At 43.6% G+C, this 20,252-nt stretch overlaps 2 protein-coding genes across 3 annotated transcripts in view; both read right to left on the reverse strand.

The window, feature by feature from the left end:
• Nucleotides 1-1,036: 1,036 nt before the first annotated feature.
• On the reverse strand, nucleotides 1,037-16,094 carry ANKRD60 (ankyrin repeat domain 60). Its single transcript, XM_082226471.1, has 4 exons — nucleotides 15,243-16,094; nucleotides 12,276-12,406; nucleotides 10,395-10,560; nucleotides 1,037-1,646 (listed from the first exon to the last, which is right to left on the reverse strand). Exons 1-4 carry the CDS (start codon nucleotides 15,517-15,519, stop codon nucleotides 1,372-1,374), a joined length of 849 nt encoding a protein of 282 aa, XP_082082597.1. The 5' UTR covers nucleotides 15,520-16,094; the 3' UTR covers nucleotides 1,037-1,371.
• Nucleotides 16,095-16,361: 267 nt separating this feature from the next.
• The window catches only part of LOC309534038 (serine/threonine-protein phosphatase 4 regulatory subunit 1-like), a 39,546-nt gene continuing 35,655 nt past the window's right edge, over nucleotides 16,362-20,252 (reverse strand). For both annotated transcript variants that reach the window (XM_082225888.1, XM_082225887.1), the window contains one exon: nucleotides 16,362-20,223. In XM_082225888.1, the coding sequence (XP_082082014.1) occupies nucleotides 20,069-20,223 (155 nt within the window). In that variant the 3' untranslated portion in view covers nucleotides 16,362-20,068. The remainder of the gene's footprint in view (nucleotides 20,224-20,252) is intronic.

A 20,252-nucleotide genomic window follows, 5' to 3' on the forward strand; every position in this document is an offset into this window, starting at 1 on the left:
CATCTTGGAGGTCCCAGGTCTTAAGGAGATTAGACTGGCCTCGACCAGGGCCAGGGCATTTTCGGCTGTGGCCCCAGCCTGGTGGAACACGCTGTCACAAGAGACCAGGGCCCTGCAGGATTTGACATCTTTCCACAGGGCCTGCAAGACGGAGCTGTTCTGCCAGGCCTTTGGTCGGGGTGCAGTCTCCCCCTCTTCTCCTTATAAGAACTTGCATGAAAGTGCCCCCCAACTTTTCTCACAGGCTCATATAAGATCAGTATAAACAGTTAGGCCTGGTGAGCATTTAAAGTCCCCATCCCTAATTTGCGGGTTGCCATCTGATTGGATTTCACTTTGATCCTAATTTGATTTTAGGATGTATTTTAATTGATTGCTTGATTTTATGGTAATATATATTTGATGTTAGCTGCTCTCAGTCTGGTTTTGGCCGCGGAGGGCGGGGTATAAATAAAATCTATTATTATTATTATTATTATTATTATTATTATTATTATTATTATTATTATTGTCCCCGTGTCAGTTTCAGTTTATTGGTTAGTTTTTCTAATAAGGCTATTTCCCAAACTACAGTGGTACCTCTGGTTGCGAACGGATCCGGCTGTCTTCTAGCCATTTCCAAAAGTGCTGCTGACTGGGTCCTCCAAGAATTAGATGAGCACATGGCTTGTGCCAGTAATAACCCATAAACATGACATGCAGATAGAAGTAATGAGAAAAAGTACCCCCACCCCCAAATCCAATAAAATCCAAGGTTGGATTACTGCAATGTGCTTTACATGAGGCTTCCCTTGTACTTAGTCCTGAAACTGCAGCTGGTGCAGAACACCATTGATTCCATATTACACCTCCGCTAAGGTAGTTGCATTCCTTGCCAATAAGCAATGAGTTCCACAGATCCCAGAGGTGTGCTTAGTGTGTCCTAGAAACCAGGCTTTTAGTATAGTAGCTTCAGCCCTCTAGAATCAGTTACCAGCTTAAATTAGACAAGTACCTACTGGTTTGTTTGTGGCCCAATCATTTTATGGAATGTCAGTTGCACAATTCTATAAATCATTTTATTGCTCTTAACTTTATAATTCATTCTACTGTACAGCACTTTGGTAACATTGGGTGGTAAAGAAGTTTATAAACCTGCATTAAACAGACACAAACACGCACAGGGATGAAAGTGTCATCCATTAATTGTGTGTTTGAGAAGGGCGGTGTTAACTTACAGAGGCAACCATCACTTACACAAACAAACAAAACCTAAACTGAACAATTTAGAGTCCATGCTGCACTTCTTCCCAGATAAACATGTGATGATGCTCAGACCAGGTGCTTCTCAGCAAGTGATCAAAGCCCCTCCACTGGATCTTAGACTCGGAATCAAGGTTCCACTTTATCCACCGATTTGACCTTGATAGCAGCGAGCTGAGCACTTGCGCCTGCCCGCAGCTTCCACTGGTACCGAAAGAGCCTCCGCTCGCATTCCTTCTGCCCCCACAGGCGGGCCAGCATCACAGCATTTTGGCCATCATTGTCTTCATCGCTAATCTTGGCCCCGTAGCTAAGAAGCAGGTCGATGCAGTCGCAGTGGCCCGAGGTGACGGCAACGTGAAGGGCTGTTCTACCCAGCGGCGTTTTATATGCCAAATCAGCACCTGGAGAGGGGGAAGCACACAAAACAAGGGATCTAAGAGACCAGAGTTTAACACATCAAAAAACCTTTGTAAGACAATACAGTACAGTCATACTTCAGGTTACAGATGCTTCAGGTTGTGTTTCTTTAGGTTGCAGACCGCCAAAACCTGGAAGTATCAGAACGGATTACTTCCTGGTTTCGGCGGTCACGCATGCGCAGAAGCACTAAATTGCGCTTTGCACATGCGCAGAAGTGCTGAACTGCAACCCACGCATGCGCAGATGCGCAGACACAGGTTGCGAACGCTGCAAGTTGCAAACGTGCATCCCACATGGATTACAAGCGTCCACCGTAAACTCTTTAACTCTCTAATGCAGTGGTCTTCAACCAGTGTGCCCTGGCACCCTGGGGTGCCTTGAATGATAGTCAGGGGTGCCGTGGGCAGCACTGGCCTCTGTCCCTCTTCCCTCCCCTCCCTCCTCTGATGCCCTCTTGCATCTCTGCCTCCCAAAGGCTTGTGTGGCTTTGTTGCAGCAGCCCCAGCTATGAGCTCCCCAGGCAAATGGTGCCTCTGGGGCTGGCCAGGGGGTGCTGGTTGCCAGGAGCTGAGGCGGCCTCAGAGTAAACAAGCAAGTGGGTGAGGGAGCCCAGCCAGAAAGTCCACCAGCCCTTGCTGTTGGGAACAGATGGAAAAGTGGGAGGCCGGGCAGGGAGACAGGCACATAGCTGTCAACCGTCCCTTATTTGGCGGGGAAATCCCTTATCCCAGCACCGTGTCCCGCTGCTATCCCTTACTGATGATGTCCCTTAAATTTCCCGGGTTTCATGCTCGCCCGGCTCAGGAGGGAAGCAGCGGCTCGGGGTCCTCTGCCGTGAGAGAGAGCGCGCGCTGGCGCCGTCGTCCTGGCACGAGGAGTTCCATCAGCCCTTCCCTGCCCAAGAGAGGGGGGGAGAGACTCGCCCACGCAGCCCGCAAGTCCGGAGGCGGCAGCGGTGGTGGCAGCTGAGGAGGCGGCCTGAGGGAGGAGGAAGAAGAGGGGATGGGGAGGGACGCAGAAGAGCGGTGCTTCAGCGGGTGCCACGGCGTCACAACCGCTTTATGCCGGATTAACAGCATCTGCCAATCCTACCAATGTATGTAACTCTTTACAATAGCAAAATCCCTTATTCTGGCTGCTTATCCCTTATTTTCGAGGCTGCTGGTCCCCTATTTTCAAATCTGTAAGTTGACAGCTATGGACAGGCATCGTACTGGCCTTGCTTGTGCTTGCTGTGTGCAAGGCCTGCCTGGGAGCTGCGTGCCCGGTACCAAAGGGGAGCGCCAAAGGGGAGCGGCTGGGGAAACCCAGCCAGATGGGCGGGGTATAAATAAATTGTTGTTGTTGTTGTTCTGCCATGCAGGCCTGGCAGTGCCCACTGCTGCCATTGCTGCCTCCCAAGTTGTGTAAGGTGCAAGCTTCACATTCACCTCAGCTTCAGGATCTGTCCTTCCAGTAAGCACTCAGGGCTGATTTCCTTCAGAATGGATAGGTTTGATCTTCTTGCAGTCCATGGGACTCAAGAGCCAGTGTGGTGTAGTGGTTAAGAGTCTCGTAATCTGGGGAACCGGGTTCGTGTCTCTGCTCCTCCACATGCAGCTGCTGGGTGACCTTGGGCTAGTCACACTTCTCTGAAGTCTCTCAGCCCCACTCACCTCACAGAGTGTTTGTTGTGGGGGAGGAAGGGAAAGGAGAATGTTAGCCGCTTTGAGACTCCTGAAGGGGAGTGAAAGGCGGGATATCAAATCCAAACTACTACTACTACTACTACTACTACTACCCTTCTTCTTCTTCTTCTTCTTCTTCTTCTTCTTCTTCTTCTTCTTCTTCTTCTTCTTCAGTCTCCTCCAGCACCATAATTCAAAAGCATCAATTCTTCAGCGATCAGCCTTCTTTATGGTCCAGCTCTCACTTCCATACATCACTACTGGGGAAACCATAGCTTTATACAGACCTTTGTCGGCAAGGTGATGTCTCTGCTTTTTAAGATGCTGTCTAGGTTTGTCATTGCTTTTCTCCCAAGAAGCAGGAGTCTTTTAATTTCGTGACTGCTGTCACCATCTGCAGTCATCATGGAGCCCAAGAAAGCAAAATCTCTCACTGCCTCCATTTCTTCCCCTTCTATTTGCCAGGAGGTGATGGGCCCAGTGGCCATGATCTTCGTTTTTTTGATGTTGAGCTTCAGACCATATTTTGCGCTCTCCTCTTTCACCCTCATTAAAAGGTTCTTTAATTCACTTTCTGCCATCAAGGTTGTGTCATCTGCATATCTGAGGTTGTTGATATTTCTTCCGGCAATCTTAATTCCGGCTTGGGATTCATCCAGCCCAGCCTTTCGCATGATGAATTCTGCATATAAGTTAAATAAGCAGGGAGACAATATACAGCCTTGCCGTACTCCTTTCCCAATTTTGAACCAATCAGTTGTTCCATATCCAGTTCTAACTGTAGCTTCTTGTCCCACATAGAGATTTCGCAGGAGACAGATGAGGTGATCAGGCACTCCCATTTGTGGGAATGTTCTCGGGTGCAGGAGAGGATATATTGACTAATTATATCCTTATCCAACTTGTGCTAACAAGTTCCCAAAATATCAGCAGAGTTTATAAACATTCCCCTTCAAGTTCGCAACGGTAACGTGTGCACAGGTTCGCTAGAACCTCTATAATAATTACTCTGGTAATTTCCCCTTTGTTCCCTCTTAAAATACAAGACACAACACAGTCTTTATAAAAGTATAAAAGAGTTTACTCACGATCTGTTCACAATATGATCCCAGATGGCAGACAGGCTTAAAAAGGTAAAATACACTTAGAATCTATCTTATAGGAAGATAGCCCTCTCCTCTCTTGGCTGAGAGCCAAGAGGGCATCCTGCTTCTTCGAAAGGTGATGGCAGAGAGAGAGAGAGAGAGATGGCTGCCTGCCCTGTGCTTTTGTCATTACCTGCACAGGTGAGGCCACACCCACCTCTGGTCACATGCGGAGGAAGTCCGTCCCCAGGAAGTTTACCTGCTTGCTGGACAGACATCCCTCTCCATGTTGTAACATGTACACTCTAGGAATGTTGTCATTGACTGCTCCTGTGTTTACATCCCACATACCCCTTCTCAGGCAATACAACATATACAAAACATAAACAACTTTATTCAACCACCCAGAGTCCCAGCTTGACACGTAGATTCTGGAAACTCTCTCTTGGTAGGGGTTTCGTCAGGATGTCAGCAGTCATCTCTTCGGTGCTGCAGTAGGATAGCTCCACAAGTCCATCCTGGATCATCTGGCGTACGTAGTGGTATTTAACCCCAATGTGTTTTGTTCTGGCCAGGAACTTCTCACTCTGCGTCAGCTTCAGGCAACTTTGATTGTCCTCTAGCAAGCTGACAGGCCCTTTTCTCACCAACCCAAAGTCCTTTATGAGTTGATCAAGCCAGGCGATCTCTCTGCAGGCTTCTGTTGCTGCAACGTATTCTGATTCTGTGGAAGATAATGCTACACAGCTCTGTTTATAACTGCCCCATGCAACAGGTCCATCCCCAAACATGAAAACATGACCACTTGTTGATTTATAATCAGCATTATCCCCAGCCCAATCAGCATCAGTATACCCAACCAACTTAGGGTCTCTGAGGGCTGGTAACCTTAATTTACAATTCATGGTACCCTTCAAATATCACACCACCCTCTTTACACCTGCCCAATCATGCTCAGTGGGAGAATTCACTTTTCTGCTAAGAATCCCCACAGCATTAGCCAAGTCGGGTCTACATGTGGTAACTAAATACAAAAGTTTACCATTCGCCAACCTGTAGTCATTGTTGTCTGGCAACTGCTTCGAATCCTGCTGATTCTTCAGGAAGTCAGTAGCCATCGGTGTAGCAACTGGATGTGCGTCTTGCATCTGCATGTGCTCAACTAGCTCGTGGGTCTTCTGTCTTTGGCTGAGAAGAAATGAGCCGTCCTCTTCTCTTTCCACCTGGATCCCGAGGTAGTACTGGACATCTCCTAGCTCCTTGACCTCCACCTCCTTGCTAAGGTGTTTTACTATCTGTGTATAGTCTTTCTCACTTGCTGTGGCAATAATCAGGTCATCAACAAATGCTAGGATATATGAGAATTGTCCATTATTTGACTTACTGTACAAGCACTTGTCAGCGTCGCCTTGCTTGTACCCAAGTTGTGTCAGCATTTTATGCAACTTCTGGTTCCAGTCTCTGGCAGCCTGTTTAAGTCCATAAAGTCCTTTCTGCAGTTTGCACACTAGATGTGCCTCATGTGGTTTTGCAAAACCTTTCGGCTGTTTCATATAAATTTCCTCTGAAATCTGCCCATGTAGAAAAGCGGTAGCAATGTCTATGTGTTTCACCCTCATTTTCTTGGAGGCTGCAATGCTTAAAAGCATTCTTACGCTGCTGTACCTCACAGTTGGTGCAAAAACTTCATCATAGTCTTCACCAAAACGCTGTGAAAATCCCTGTGCTACAAGTCTAGCTTTGTAGCGCTGCACTTCTCCTTCTGACCCCTTCTTAACCTTGAAAACCCATTTACTGCCAATGGCCTTCTTACCGGGAGGCAGCTCAGTGAGTGTCCAGGTCTTGTTCTGATGCAGTGCATCCAGCTCCTCCTGCGCGGCCTTCCTCCAGAGACTGGCTTCTGCAGCTGGCATCTCCTGTATCTCTTCCCAAGTGGAAGGTTCCTGTGGAAACGCCGACCCTGCAAGGTAGGACAACCGTACTGGTGGGACCCCTTTGTTGGTTCTGGATGAGCGTCTGACTTCTGGTTCTGCGACCGCATCAGCTTCCTCATCCTCCTCCAACGCAGGCATGTCCCCATCTGAGTCCTCATCTTCGTCTCTGGTGCCGCCAGGGTTCTGGTCCTCTGCGTCTTCTGGTGCATCGCCTGTAGGGGGCGCTGTAACACTTGAAGGCAGATAATTACTTTGTGGGGTCTCAAAAGGGAAATATACAAACTCTTGAGTCCTTTCCAACTCATCTGAAGAATCCACAACAGTGTTCTTAGTGTCTACTTTTCCATATTCATCAAAATAAACCGCATGGTATGCATTTGTCTTACCAGTTTGTAAGTCCATAATTCTGTATCCTTTGCCTCCAGAAGCATATCCCACAAGGATACCTGCTTTTGCCCTGGAGTCAAGCTTGTGTCTGTGTTCTTTGGGCACGTGGAAGTAACACGGACTTCCAAACACACGTATGTGCGACAGATTGGGAGCTTTCCCATGCCAAAGTTCAAACGGTGTGCGCTCTGCACCTTTAGTTGGCAGTCTATTCTGCAAATAGACCGACGTATACACTCCTTCGGCCCACAGCTTTTGTGGCAAACGTGCATCCTTTAGCATGCACCTTGTCATGTCCATAATGGACCTAAACTTTCTCTCAGCTATGGCATTCTGCTGTGGTGTGTAAGGAATTGTGGTTACGTGTGCAATTCCTTCCTTGGCCAGGAGAGCCTGCATTTCATTTGAGCAGTACTCACCTCCATTGTCGCTCATTAACACAGCTGGAGCTCTCTGGAATTTGTTCTTGACCATGGCAATGTATTCCTGGAGCTTCTCCACTGTCTCACTCTTCTCTTTGAGGAAATATACAACACAAAATCTTGAAAAGTCATCCAGAAATATTAAAATATATCTATTCTTTCCCAGTGAGGGAACATTCATGGGTCCACATATGTCAGTGTGCACGATGTCAAGCACTTTGTTGCTTCTTTGTTCTGCACAACATGGAAACGAAGGTTTTACAGCCTTCTCAGTAATACAGCTTATGCACTTTGCTGGAGCTTTGTTGCTCTGCTTTACCTGCAAACCTCTTACAAGACCTCTTTTCTGTAGATCCAGAATGACGTTGGTGTCCCTGTGTCCAAGCCTTCTGTGCCACAGGTCCAGATCTGCTTCATCCTTCTGGCTGGAATGTGCCACTTTTGCAGACTGGTTCTCTGAAAGATCAAGCTCATATACACCATTTATTAGCTTTGCTTGAGCAAACACTTTGTCATTTCTAGTCACTTTACATTCTCCATTTCCAAATGTGATCTGGAAACCTTTCTTGTCCAAAGTGGACACGCTGATTAAATTGCAGCTCAGCTCTGGTACGTACAAAACTCTAGAGATTGTGTTCTCAATGCATTCATTGTTTATATTGCATTTCAGGCTCATGGAACCTGCACCTTTTGCTTTAACAATGTTGCCATCTGCAATCTCAATTTCAGATCCTTCTTCATCATTTATTTCATTAATCTCATTAAAATAGTCCCTTTTATATGAAAAATGCGAACTGGCACCTGAATCTAAAATCCATTTATTACGTTTATTTTCACGATTCTGGACAGCTAAATTCCTTTCTTGCAGTAACCATGTGCATTCACATTTCCCCTTCTTTTCCCCTTTTGGCTGAAAGGGGTGGGGTTTCTTCACTTTAGAAGCTCTGCAGTTCTTTGCAATGTGTCCTTCTTTGTTATAATTGAAGCAAATCACTTTCTTAGGCATCTCTTTCGACTTTGTACATTGCCTAGATGCATAACTGCTGTCCTTGCTTCTAGCATTTCTCACTGGAGATTCAGCTCTATCTCTGCATTCTTCTTTTAAATAACCAATCAAGTCTTTAAAAGTCAGACCTTGTCTATGAGCCATTAAACTTACAAATGCGCTAAAGCATGGTCCAAGTGATGATAACAAAAAGGCTATCTTTGTATCCTCATCAAAAGCTTTGGGAGTCAGATCAATTCTTTGAATAATCTCAGTAAACTTGTTGATGTGCTCTGTGAATTCCTCTTTTGAATTCATCCTCAATCTGGTTAATTTACACACCAAGTTTCTGAAGCTGTTTATGCTAGATTCTCCATACACGCGCTCAATATCTCTTAAGATTTGAGATGCATCATCTGTACTATTTATTAATGATAGCTGTTCATCACGAAGTCCACTCAGAATTATGTGTCTAGCTTCGCTGTTCATGCGTTTCCAAGCACTTATTTTGGCTAAATCTTCCTCAGATGATCCTGTAGGCTGAGGCTTTAAAGCTTCCAAAATATGCTTATAATCTAAACACGCTATCAAGCGCTGCTTCCAGTGCATGAAATTGTACTCATTCAGCACAGGCATTCCAAGCTTTGCATCACTATCAAAAGCTGCTCTAGCCATCTTAAAATCCAAAATTTGAAAATTCTTCAAAATTTCAAAATTTCTCAAAATTTTAAAATCAAAATCTCAAAAATCTCAAAATACAAAACAATTCTTCACTGCCTTGGGTCACTGTGAACTCTGAGGGAAGGGGGGGGTAGCTTAATCCCCACTGCACAATGGAACAAAGGACCATGTGCTTACCAGGAAGTTAACTCAGAAAAATACTACTCAACTTAAAATCACAATCCAATGCAATCCTTCAAAAATACGCAGAAATATGCAATACTGGGGCCATAACCCTTTGTGGGAATGTTCTGGGATGCAGGAAAGGATATATTGACTAATTATATCCTTATCCAACTTGTGCTAACAAGTTCCCAAAATATCAGCAGAGTTTATATACATTCCCCTTCAAGTTCGCAACGGTAACGTGTGCACAGGTTCGCTAGAACCTCTATAATAATTACTCTGGTAATTTCCCCTTTGTTCCCTCTTAAAATACAAGACACAACACAGTCTTTATAAAAGTATAAAAGAGTTTACTCACGATCTGTTCACAATATGATCCCAGATGGCAGACAGGCTTAAAAAGGTAAAATACACTTAGAATCTATCTTATAGGAAGATAGCCCTCTCCTCTCTTGGCTGAGAGCCAAGAGGGCATCCTGCTTCTTCGAAAGGTGATGGCAGAGAGAGAGAGATGGCTGCCTGCCCTGTGCTTTTGTCATTACCTGCACAGGTGAGGCCACACCCACCTCTGGTCACATGCGGAGGAAGTCCGTCCCCAGGAAGTTTACCTGCTTGCTGGACAGACATCCCTCTCCATGTTGTAACATGTACACTCTAGGAATGTTGTCATTGACTGCTCCTGTGTTTACATCCCACACCATTTCTTTAAGAACTTGCCATAGTTTGCTGTGGTCGACACAGTCAAAGGCTTTTGCATAGTCAATGAAGCAGAAGTAGATGTCTTTCTGGAACTCTCTAGCTTTCTCCATAATCCAGCGCATGTTTGCAATTTGGTCTCTGGTTCCTCTGCCCTTTCGAAATCCAGCTTGCACTTCTGGGAGTTCTCAGTCCACATACTGCTTAAGCCTGCCTTGTAGAATTTTAAGCATAACCTTGCTAGCGTGTGAAATGACTGCAATTGTGTGATAGTTGGAGCACTCTTTGGTGGGAAAGCCATGTGTTATATGACAACCAGCTCACCATATCATTTTAGGCAAATTAACCTATTGGACTAATGCTCTGTGATCAAATTGTATGTAATAGTTTTCTTCTGACCACTAAGGATGACCAGCTGGGCTGAAACACATCTGGCCTTGGACAAATTTTGGTTATATTGGTCATATAATGGTTTTGATCAAGTTTCAGCTCAACAGACAAGTCCATTTGTTATTATACTATCTTTGTAATTTTATCCATTTTGACCCTGGTTTTTACGTTGGACTGAAACTGTGTTTCACTTTCCTACAATGTTTGGAAGCAATTGACTTATTTATTCCTAACCACCTTAAACCTTGAGACTTGCAATATTGAAAACATCAGCCTTAGACAGCTACAAGGGTCCCTTCAGAATATAGGGATGCTACCATTTTGAATCAGGAAATCCACTGCATCCAAACGACCCCTGCGCGCATTGATAAATAAAGCCACAAAGGTTCGGTGTGCTAACCATTCGCTCCTCTCTTCTGGTCCCAGGGAGTTGGAATAGGCCGTGGCAAATGCGGAAGACATTGAACCTCCTGCAACAACAATCTGGCAAGGGAAGACACAAAACAAGTATTGACTCATTATTTAAACAGACTTGGAGGAAACCTATTACACGCTGTGAGCGAATCCCAAGCTGTTGGAAAGGCAGTAGAAGATGGGCAACGTTTTCCCTGTTTATCTAGTCAGCGGGTTTGCGGCATCGCCTTCCATTTGGCTTCTGGACTTCTCTGCCAGACTCGTCATTATGTGAGGATTGAATCATTGTGGGAAGGGCAATGCAGAAAATAAGCCAATATGCTGGAAATGTTAGGGTTGCCATATGTCCCCTTTTCCCAGGACACATCCTTTCTCTCATGGGTATGTAAAATGAGAGTCATCATAGCGATCCATAGTTCAAAGTAGAAGTTTGCAAATGTGCCCTCTTTTTTCGCTCTTCAGAATATGGCAACCCTAATATCCTTCCCAAATGCATGCAGATTAGCAGACAAAGCCTGTTCAATGTAGGCTTCCTCAACCTCAGCCCTCCAGATGTTTTGAGACTACAATTCCCAGCATCCCTGACCACTGGTCCTGCTAGCTAGGGATCATGGGAGTTGTAGGCCAAAAACATCTGGAGGGCTGAGGTTGAGGAAGCCTGATTTAATGTGAATGTGAAGGTTGGATGGTTTCAGGGAGACAGAGATATTGTTAGGGTACGGTATTTATTCATTCAGAGCCCAAATTTCCCAGGGCAGATTATATAGAGAGTTCAAATTATTATTATTATTATTATTATTATTATTATTATTATTATTATTATTACTATTACTATATACTGCACCCATCTTGCTGGGTTTCCCCAGCCACTCTGGGTTGCTCCCAACAGGATTGATGATGATGATGATGATGATGATGATAATAATAATAATAAAGCGATAAAACAACAGACATTTAAAACTACCCTAAACAGGCCTGCCTTCAGATGTCTTCTAAAAGTCAGATAGCTGTTTATTTCTTGACATCAGATGGGAGGGTGTTCCAGAGGGTGGGCGCCACTACCAAGAAGGCCCTCTGCCTCTAACCTCACTTCTTGCAGTGAGAGAACAGCCAGAAGGCCCTTGGAGGTGGACCTCAGTGTCCGGGCTGAACGATGGGGGTGGAGACGCTCCTTCATGTATACAGGACGGAGGCCGTTTAGGGCTTTAAAGGTCAGCACCAACACTTTGAATTGTGCTCAGAAGCGTACTGGAAGCCAATGAAGATCTTTCAGGACCGGTGTTATATGGTCTCGGCGGCCACTCCCAAACTAGGATTGAACTCAGTTATCTCATTCTTTTTTGGCGTTTCCTCCCAGCAGTGATGTACTGGGCTAGGGGTGAAGCTCCTTTGCTTGTTTCACAGCAAGGATAATGATGTCACTGTGCAGGGTGCTGTTTGCCAATCCCTCTGCAGGCCAAAGAAGTTTGTCTCAGAAGGCAATTCATCCAATAAAGCTTAAGAGTAGGAGAGACAGACAACATAAACCAGGCATGGCTAAGGGTTAAACTGCAACCCTTGTTCTGAAACATTTCAATATCCTTTTATTTTCTATGGCAACTGAGCAGTGAGCAAGCCTTCAAGTCCAAACAGAACACTCCATCAGCGCTCAGTCAGTAGAGCAGGACGCTCTTAATCTCAGGGTCAGGGGTTCCAGCAGTCATGTTACCCACTGCAGTCAAATCACCCACTGCAGTTTCTGTAGAAGGAACCCCCCCCCCTTTAGAAAAGAAAAGAAAACCAACCTTTTTGATGTTTCCTGTCACAGCTGCAGTCACCAATTGCCCCCAGGAGTCTTCTGGCCAAATTCTCATGGTGATGGTTCCTCCAGGAATAATGTCATTATGCTTGAACATAGAGTGGTCACTGAGATCCACTGCAGGAGGAGATAATTCAAAAAACTTCAGAAGGTTGCAAGGCAAAAGATGATGATAGAGATGTGGAAAGGAGGGTTGGAAGACCAAGATCAAAAATTTTTGGAGGGGGTGGGGGGGAAGGGAGCAAACATCAGTCCACCTGAAGGTCTCCGGGTGACTTGAAAGGCCCTGACATTTAGAATCATAGAATCATAGAGTTGGAAAAGACCACAAGGGCCATCGAGTCCAACCCCCTGCCAAGCAGGAAACACCATCAGAGCACTCCTGACATATGGCTGTCAAGCCTCTGCTTAAAGACCTCCAAAGTAGGAGACTCCACCACACTCCTTGGCAGCAAATTCCACTGTCGAACAGCTCTTACTGTCAGGAAGTTCTTCCTAATTTTTAGGTGGAATCTTCTTTCTTGTAGTTTGGATCCATTGCTCCGTGTCCGCTTCTCTGGAGCAGCAGAAAACAACCTTTCTCCCTCCTCTATGTGACATCCTTTTATATATTTGAACATGGCTATCATATCACCCCTTAACCTCCTCTTCTCCAGGCTAAACATGCCCAGCTCCCTTAGCCGTTCATCATAAGGCATCGTTTTACTGGTAACAGCTTCATTTTAGGGCGTGAATTTATGGTTTCTCCCTAGTCCCTACCCTTAACACACAAGAATAATTTCCTGTAATATGCACAGGGATCACCCGTGCCTCCACAAAGCAGCCATTTACAAGCCAGCCCTGAATTTTGAGCCATCTATACACAGCCCAGGGTAATCTGGGTATCTTGTAGAAAGGCAATTAATTGTCATCATTGTGTTTTGTTTTGTTTTGTTTTGTTTTGTTTTAATCAAAACATTGAAGCAACCAAGAAGAGAAAACAAAGAAGGCTGTCGCCAGTGTGGTGCACTTAAGTGCCAGACGTGGATCTGAGAGACCAGGGTTCAAATCATAGAATTGTAGGGTTGGAAAGGACCCTGAGAGTCCAAACCCATTGCAATGCAAAAATATGCAACTGTCCCATACGGGGACTGAACCGGCAACCTTGGCATTATCATCAGCACATTGCTCTAACCAACTGTCATGCAACTCATTGAGTGGTGTTGGGTCAGTCATTGCCTATAGGTCTACCTTATCTCACAGGATTGGTTTTGTATGGGTAAAGTGTGAGGGTAGGGATAGAGGGAACAGTGCATACCATCATGGGTTAATAATAATAATAATAATAATAATAATAATAATAATAATAATAATAATTTATTTGTACCCCGCCCACTCTGGGCGGCTTCCAAAAATATATATTAAAATACTGTAATACACCACACATTAAAAGCTTCCCTAAACAGGACTGCCTTCAGATGTCTTCTAAAAGTCTGGTATAGTTGTTGTTGGGAGGGCGTTCCACAGGGTGGGTGCCACTACCGAGTAGGCCCTCTGCCTGGTTCCCTGTAACTTGTTGGCAGAAAGGTAGGATATAAAGCTTATAATTTATTTTTAAAATGGATTTTTAAAGCTAGAATTCTGGCCAAACTTTAAAGCAGTTCACGACAAGAGTCTCTGCAGAAACAGCCAAACCTTTTTGATTGTTCTAGATTCTGATCACATTCTTTCAACGCTGTCTTCAAACCCATATGGGCTAGATATGATTGCTTAATGGCAGCAGAGATGACCAGCATGAAAATTCTGTCTCTTGCACCATAATCTCCTTTTTCTCATGAACATTTGTTTCTTGGTCAAATAATGACTTGCTTAGTAAACTAACCCACCCATGTACAGTTAAGCTATCTCAAAATGATAGATTTAGGGAGGTAGAACTGCAAGTGTTGTATTGGATCAACTGCAAAACAAATTGGATCAACTGCTAAACGGTCTACAAATTCACGTAACGTATTTTATAACAATTATTAAAAGCAAACAGCTAATGATGACTCCTAAAGCAACTAAACATAAAAAAATTCATTTATGACAACCAATATTCCTATATGAAAAAGACTTCACTGCTTCTCAGCTCCCTTTGCCAAACATTACGGAACAATATAGTGTGACAGAATTGCCGCCTGCAAGATGAAAAGAAGCTAGAAACCGACACTAAAGGTTATTAATTCAGGTTCCTTGAGGCTGAAAAAATACACTTCAAAGTTTGTGGGCAGTGCCTGCACAAATCTTAGAAGCCAGAAAGGGGCAACTGAATAAAATTTTCAGTGATTAAGGATAGGGCCTCGGTGTCTTTGCCCCTCTCAAAACTAGAAGATCCAGAATTATACAAAAGAGTAAAAAGTAGGGAATTGTGCTAAATGAAATATGTATATTGGTGTAATTAATACAATTCAGCTTTCCTTACCACAAAATCTGGATTGCTTGTGTCCAGAATGGCATTTAAAACATAGAATAAATACAGCGCAGGCTGTAGATGCCTCTGTGACATATAGAATCATATAGTCATGAATGTTACAATACGTGAAGCTGGCAATAAACAGGTAACCATCAATACAAAGTCACCCTTTTTGGTAGACAGCTCTTGAAACTACAGTGGTACCTCGGGTTAAGTACTTAATTCGTTCAGGAGGTCCGTTCTTAACCTGAAACTGTTCTTAACCTGAAGCACCACTTTAGCTAATGGGGCCTCCTGCTGCCGCCACGCCGCTGGAGCACGATTTCTGTTCTTATCCTGAAGCAAAGTTCTTAACCCGAGGTACTATTTCTGGGTTAGTGGAGTCTGTAACCTGAAGCGTATGTAACCCGAGGTACCACTGTATCCAGTTTTGGATGCCGACTCCCAGCTTAGCTGGTCTAACTCTGAAAGGTGGATTCTTTTCCCGTAACACTTTTGCTGATTGTAGAAAATGGACCTCACCTCTATCCAGGTAGTGGAGGCGTTGGAAATTCACAGGGATCCCGACTAAGAGCTCCAGACGGTTCTTCAGATTTCTTATGGTTAAGTCGCGGTGACACTCGGGCACCGTATAGACCTCATCAGCCTCCACCAGATGCAACTTGATGTTAAAATATCGGATCAGGGGAGATTGAAAGTCCCCTGGATGTAATGACCTATGCCGTGACAAGATGCCGCCGCGAGAAGCCCCCACTCTGAGCGAGGAAGTGGTCACTGGCTTTTTTTTCTTGGCCAGCATTCTTTGAACCACTCATCAGATTGTTGCTATCTGAACCTCTAGGACATCAAAGCAATGATGTCATGACACAGGACAATGCACGGCTGGCAGATCATCAGGGCACAGCCAGTGTGATGTCATGTTGCAGCTAGGACACACCTTTGACAACTTGCAATTGGAACTCCCGGCAGATAACAGACACTTAAATCTCCTTTCCTTCACTATGTACCCCCCACTGCTGGGAGACATAAGATATTAGGTGTCAGGGACCCGTGCTGAGGAGGGCTGCACAGATGAGGAATGGCGGGAGCAGCCCCCTCCCCCTGATCAGGATCCTGAATCTTCCCAGGAGCAGTGGGAAATATAGATTTGGAACAGTGGTTCGCAGAGGGACATAGTTCAGAAGACAAAAGTTGGGAACTGGGTGGTGGACAGCTAGGAGAACTGGGAGAAAGAGAGTAAACAGATTCTCTCTCGCTGGAGAGCCTACATCTGCCCAGCCCAAGATGAGCAAATAAGGTGGCAGCACAGAAAGCAAAGTGGTTGTGAGATCAGGTTGCAAGACGAGGAAGTGACGAGGGTGACTGGGGGGGGGGGGGAAGAAGGTATAAACCTTAATTAGGAGATCTTTACTCCGAAAATGGACTCTCTGTTCTTTTGCTGTGATCATTAAAATCTCTTTAAATGGTAAGAGACTATTCTTGCCTTGTTCTGCTTATCCACGGCCAAAGGGAGAGAGGAAGACGTTTCCCCGAAGCCTGACATTATGGGGTGCCTGAGATATTTTGAAGGTAGCTCTATTAAATTGCTTAGAAGGGTTCGCTATGTTATGGTGCAAGTCAAGTCAACAAAAGAAAAAGAAGTTTGGGAAAACAGTCATTGGATTTATTGAGATAAATATGAATAAAAAGTTACATAGATTCTATGTTTTGACAAAATCAGCGGCACTTCCAGAGTGTCTTCATCTATTCTGGGTCCTAAACATCACCTTTTACAGACATACAACTGCCACTTGGGCAGGATTCCAGGAGGCGCCAAATTTATAACCACATACAGCAGATAACAGCAGGTTTCATTTTGAGGCAAAATGGCTAGCGTGCTTTGGATTACAATATTTCAGTATTGCACCACTTATATTTTTCGCATCCCTTATCTAAAAGCAAAATCCTTGCAACTTTTGTGCGAGAGGGATGGCAACTTTTGCTCCTTGTGAGGTCCACCAAATTTCTTTTTACATAATTTAAAACAGAGTGAATGAATATGTTACTCCACAGCATATGTCCATCTGCCCAGAGAGTGATCTATAAGGTGCTGTCATCATGCACAATTTACATTGGGGAGCAAGTCAAGAACCGTTGCTGCCCCCTTTTCAGTCATTTCAGTTGTTTATGCAGAAGCGACAAACAAGCCACTGTGAAATGAATGGAGGTTGTGACAGTGAAGTTCTTTGCTACTCTCACCTATTGCCAATAAGAAATGGAATGCAAAACACACAAAACCGGAAGGGGGTGGGGAAGGTTTCAACGTTGGAAAGGTGAGGTGAGAGAGGGAAAAGTCGAAAATAACTGCCCAGAATTCTCTCTCCTCAAGTGCATGCAACTCTAGATTTTTAAACACCATTTAAAAAAAAAACCATTTAAGAACAAAAATCCCATTTTAAAAATGGTCAAAACTCCTGGATTTAGAAAAAAGGTGCTATTTTTTAATGAAAATTTTGATTTGTTGCTTCTGCAAAATTAAGTTCAACAGCTTACTCATGCATAAGTGAAACTAACTAAACAATACCTTCATGAAAACTACTCCAACTTTCTAAAGACACATGGATACTTAGGTTATTTAGTTAGGCTAGTGTAGCAAAGGGTACCTATCAATCTAAATCTAACAACATGGCAGCCCAAACTGGATTATTTTAATGTCCAAACAGCAGACCATATACAATTCTTTTCAAACATTTCTATATACACTTAAAAAAAGATGATCAGTGCTGAAAAAAATTTAACGACCTGTTATGGTCAACAAAACTAAAAACTGGTTAGAACAATTTTAGAAAAATCTGAACTGTTAAAAAATACTTGTATGTTAGCATTAGAAAAAGATATTAAAACTACAAAAAAAACTGACATTTGCTGAAAAACTGCAGTCATAAAAATCATTTGCATTGAAGAGGCATTTTGTTTTAAACATTAAAACATTTAAGTGTAGAACCACCTTGCAGAATTCACAGAGTTTAAACGTTTTGTACTGAAATAGCAAGGACACATTTCTAAAAGCATTTTAGGATCTTGCAAAGCAAAACGCTATTATAAACGTTAAACACTGTATTGCAATCTGGAGCACAATATTTCATAGTATTATGTCCAGAATTCAGTAGGCAATTGTGGCAAATTAAACCATAAAACAAACAAATTGAGAAACATACCAGGAAGCAAGCTGACAATTCTGATAGTACAGCCACTTAATGAAGCAAAGTTATTTGAGAGACCATAGTTATGCCCTATCTAGATACCAGGCGAATGCTAAACGGAAAATATTTACTTGCTGCTAAATGTGATTTTGTCAGATACCTTTAAAAAGAGCGAGAGATTCAGTTATGCTTAGCCAAAGCTTACAGTGCTTCCTGTGAGGTTTTCTGCATTTAAATTCCAAACAGCACAATCTTATATCTTATCTACTTGGAAGTAATTATCACAAAGATCAGCGGAACTTACTTCCAAGTTGTGTTTATGTATAATTGCGCTGTGAGGCTTGCATATTCAAGTAAAGAAAACTTGAAGAGGATACTATTTCTCTACTGCAGAACTTTTCTACTTATGGCCAAATCATAAATAAATATTAAATTCCAGCAGCAATCACTCCCCTGAATAGGTGAAGACCTATAACATATACATAATTTGCTTCTGTACATACAGTATAATCTGGGTTTCTGGACTCCACAGTCCCTAGAGAAGTTGTTTATTACGTATTTAAAGATTACATTTTCATGGGTATCCAAAGATGGAAACACATGAGAATGGCCCTACAGTTGGGAACACAATGTGAATCAGCCAGTTGGTGTCATTAATTTTCCAGGACTCTTGCATATAGTATATGAACTATGCAATGTTCAGATTGCTCTGATCCCCCTCCGTTTTTCCTTTCCCATTTATATTTCCACTGATTTATATCCCTTCCAAGACAATGCTACTCTAATTAGAGTTTACAACCGTAAACCAGAATTAGTGAGAAATCCAGAGAGGTCCGTGGGCACATAGGCAACATGATTCCACACAGAGACAGAGAGGTCTTGGGGGTTCCCTTCTAGTGGTGGTCCCCCACACCAAATGGAATGCTGCTCCTAATCTGCAGAGCAATCTTTTTGAGAAGGATGAAGTTGGAAGGAGGTGGCTGAAAAGCCCCCACGTGGGAAGAGAAGGTCACGCACAGCTCTTTGAGCAGGACACATTTTGTACTAAAATTTCCACCGATCTTGGGGGGGGGGGGGAGCAACTCTCAAGACCCAAAGTAGAGAAACCCAGATTCCCAGATCTCTGACCTTGCTCTCATAAACAAGAAAAAGCTTTTGTGTGATTTTTCCAGACTTTTGAACAAATTCCAATCATAGCCCAGGATTGAAGGCCCAACAGTCTATATCCACAAGCCTCAAACCACTTACTTTGGAGTAGGCCCAACAAATATACAAGAACGACTTCAGAGTTAGTTGTTTGAGAACTGCAGCTTATATTAATGTAACAGCTTTATCAGAATAAGATTGAGAGATAACTGCAAGAATGAAAAGCTACCACTATGAATCTCTCTCTCTCTCTCTCTCTCTCTCTCTCTCTCTCACACACACACACACACACACACACACACAGTGACATAGAAACAAAGAAGAACCAAAAAATGCTACAATTCACAAAAGTGAAGCCCTCTGTTGTTTTTAAAAAATGTCACCTCCACCCAGGGGGAATGAAAATTTACTTTTGCGCTAATAAAACAACTGTGCTGTTTGTTTTTTTAAAAAATGGCTTACAGATATGGATTCAAGTTTTCCAAATTCTTTGCCAACTTTCTGGATGAATTTATATAATAAAATGTGATGCCATTAGCAATGCAACCGTGAGTGTCCATTACAACAAAACGGGTGAAACTCCACATTTTCTATGTTCACTGACTATATAGCTCTGTGCGCCACTCTGAATTGGAAGCCAAGGGATTAGCCTTCCCTTGTCTCTGAGTCACCATGTTCAAAAGGCATATTCCTGTTATCTGGGGTGACGATGAAGCAATGAACGTGTACAACTTCACACAAGCAATACATAAATACTTTCTGTAGAGAGGAGTGTCCCTGCCCACATCCTTGAAAGGCAAAAAAACCAAAAGCTGAATGATTGGTGGGCATTCCATATCAGTATTGCCAGTCTGTAGATAAAAGGTCAATGTGTTCCTCATTTAAATGACGGTATTAAGAACAAGCCCTTTTCCCTTCGGTTACATTGGTTGCTTGATGCAGTCCTTCCTCCAGGTTCGTTGCCAAAGCAGCAACCTGTTAGCTGAGTCATCATTTTGTGGTCCACACAGACAAATGAAGTTAATTTTGCTTCTCAAGTGAAGTAATGTGCATATTATTGTGTTTTGGTTTGATGGTGGCAAAAAAGGAAACATCCTGGTCCCTGTCCGCCTGCAGAACTAGGACAGTCTCTTCAACAGCTTCAAGGTGAGGGTTGCCAACACTTCTAAAATATACTAGAATAGGGGAGTGAAAGAGAACATTT

Source organism: Podarcis vaucheri (assembly GCF_965113315.1).
Source record: "Podarcis vaucheri genome assembly, chromosome: 6".
Classification (NCBI taxonomy): domain Eukaryota; kingdom Metazoa; phylum Chordata; class Lepidosauria; order Squamata; family Lacertidae; genus Podarcis; species Podarcis vaucheri.

What these genes read in the sequence shown, in the direction of transcription:
- ANKRD60 (XM_082226471.1), bottom strand. Translation starts at nt 15,519, where the DNA reads ATGCTGGCCAAGAAAAAAAAGCCAGTGACCACTTCCTCGCTCAGAGTG. An exon ending in TGACAGGAAACATCAAAAAG is followed by an intron (nt 10,561 to 12,275) that starts GTTGGTTTTCTT and finishes TTCCCTTGCCAG; the next exon opens with ATTGTTGTTGCAGGAGGTTC. An exon ending in GGATTTCCTGATTCAAAATG is followed by an intron (nt 1,647 to 10,394) that starts GTAGCATCCCTA and finishes CCCCCTCTCCAG; the next exon opens with GTGCTGATTTGGCATATAAA.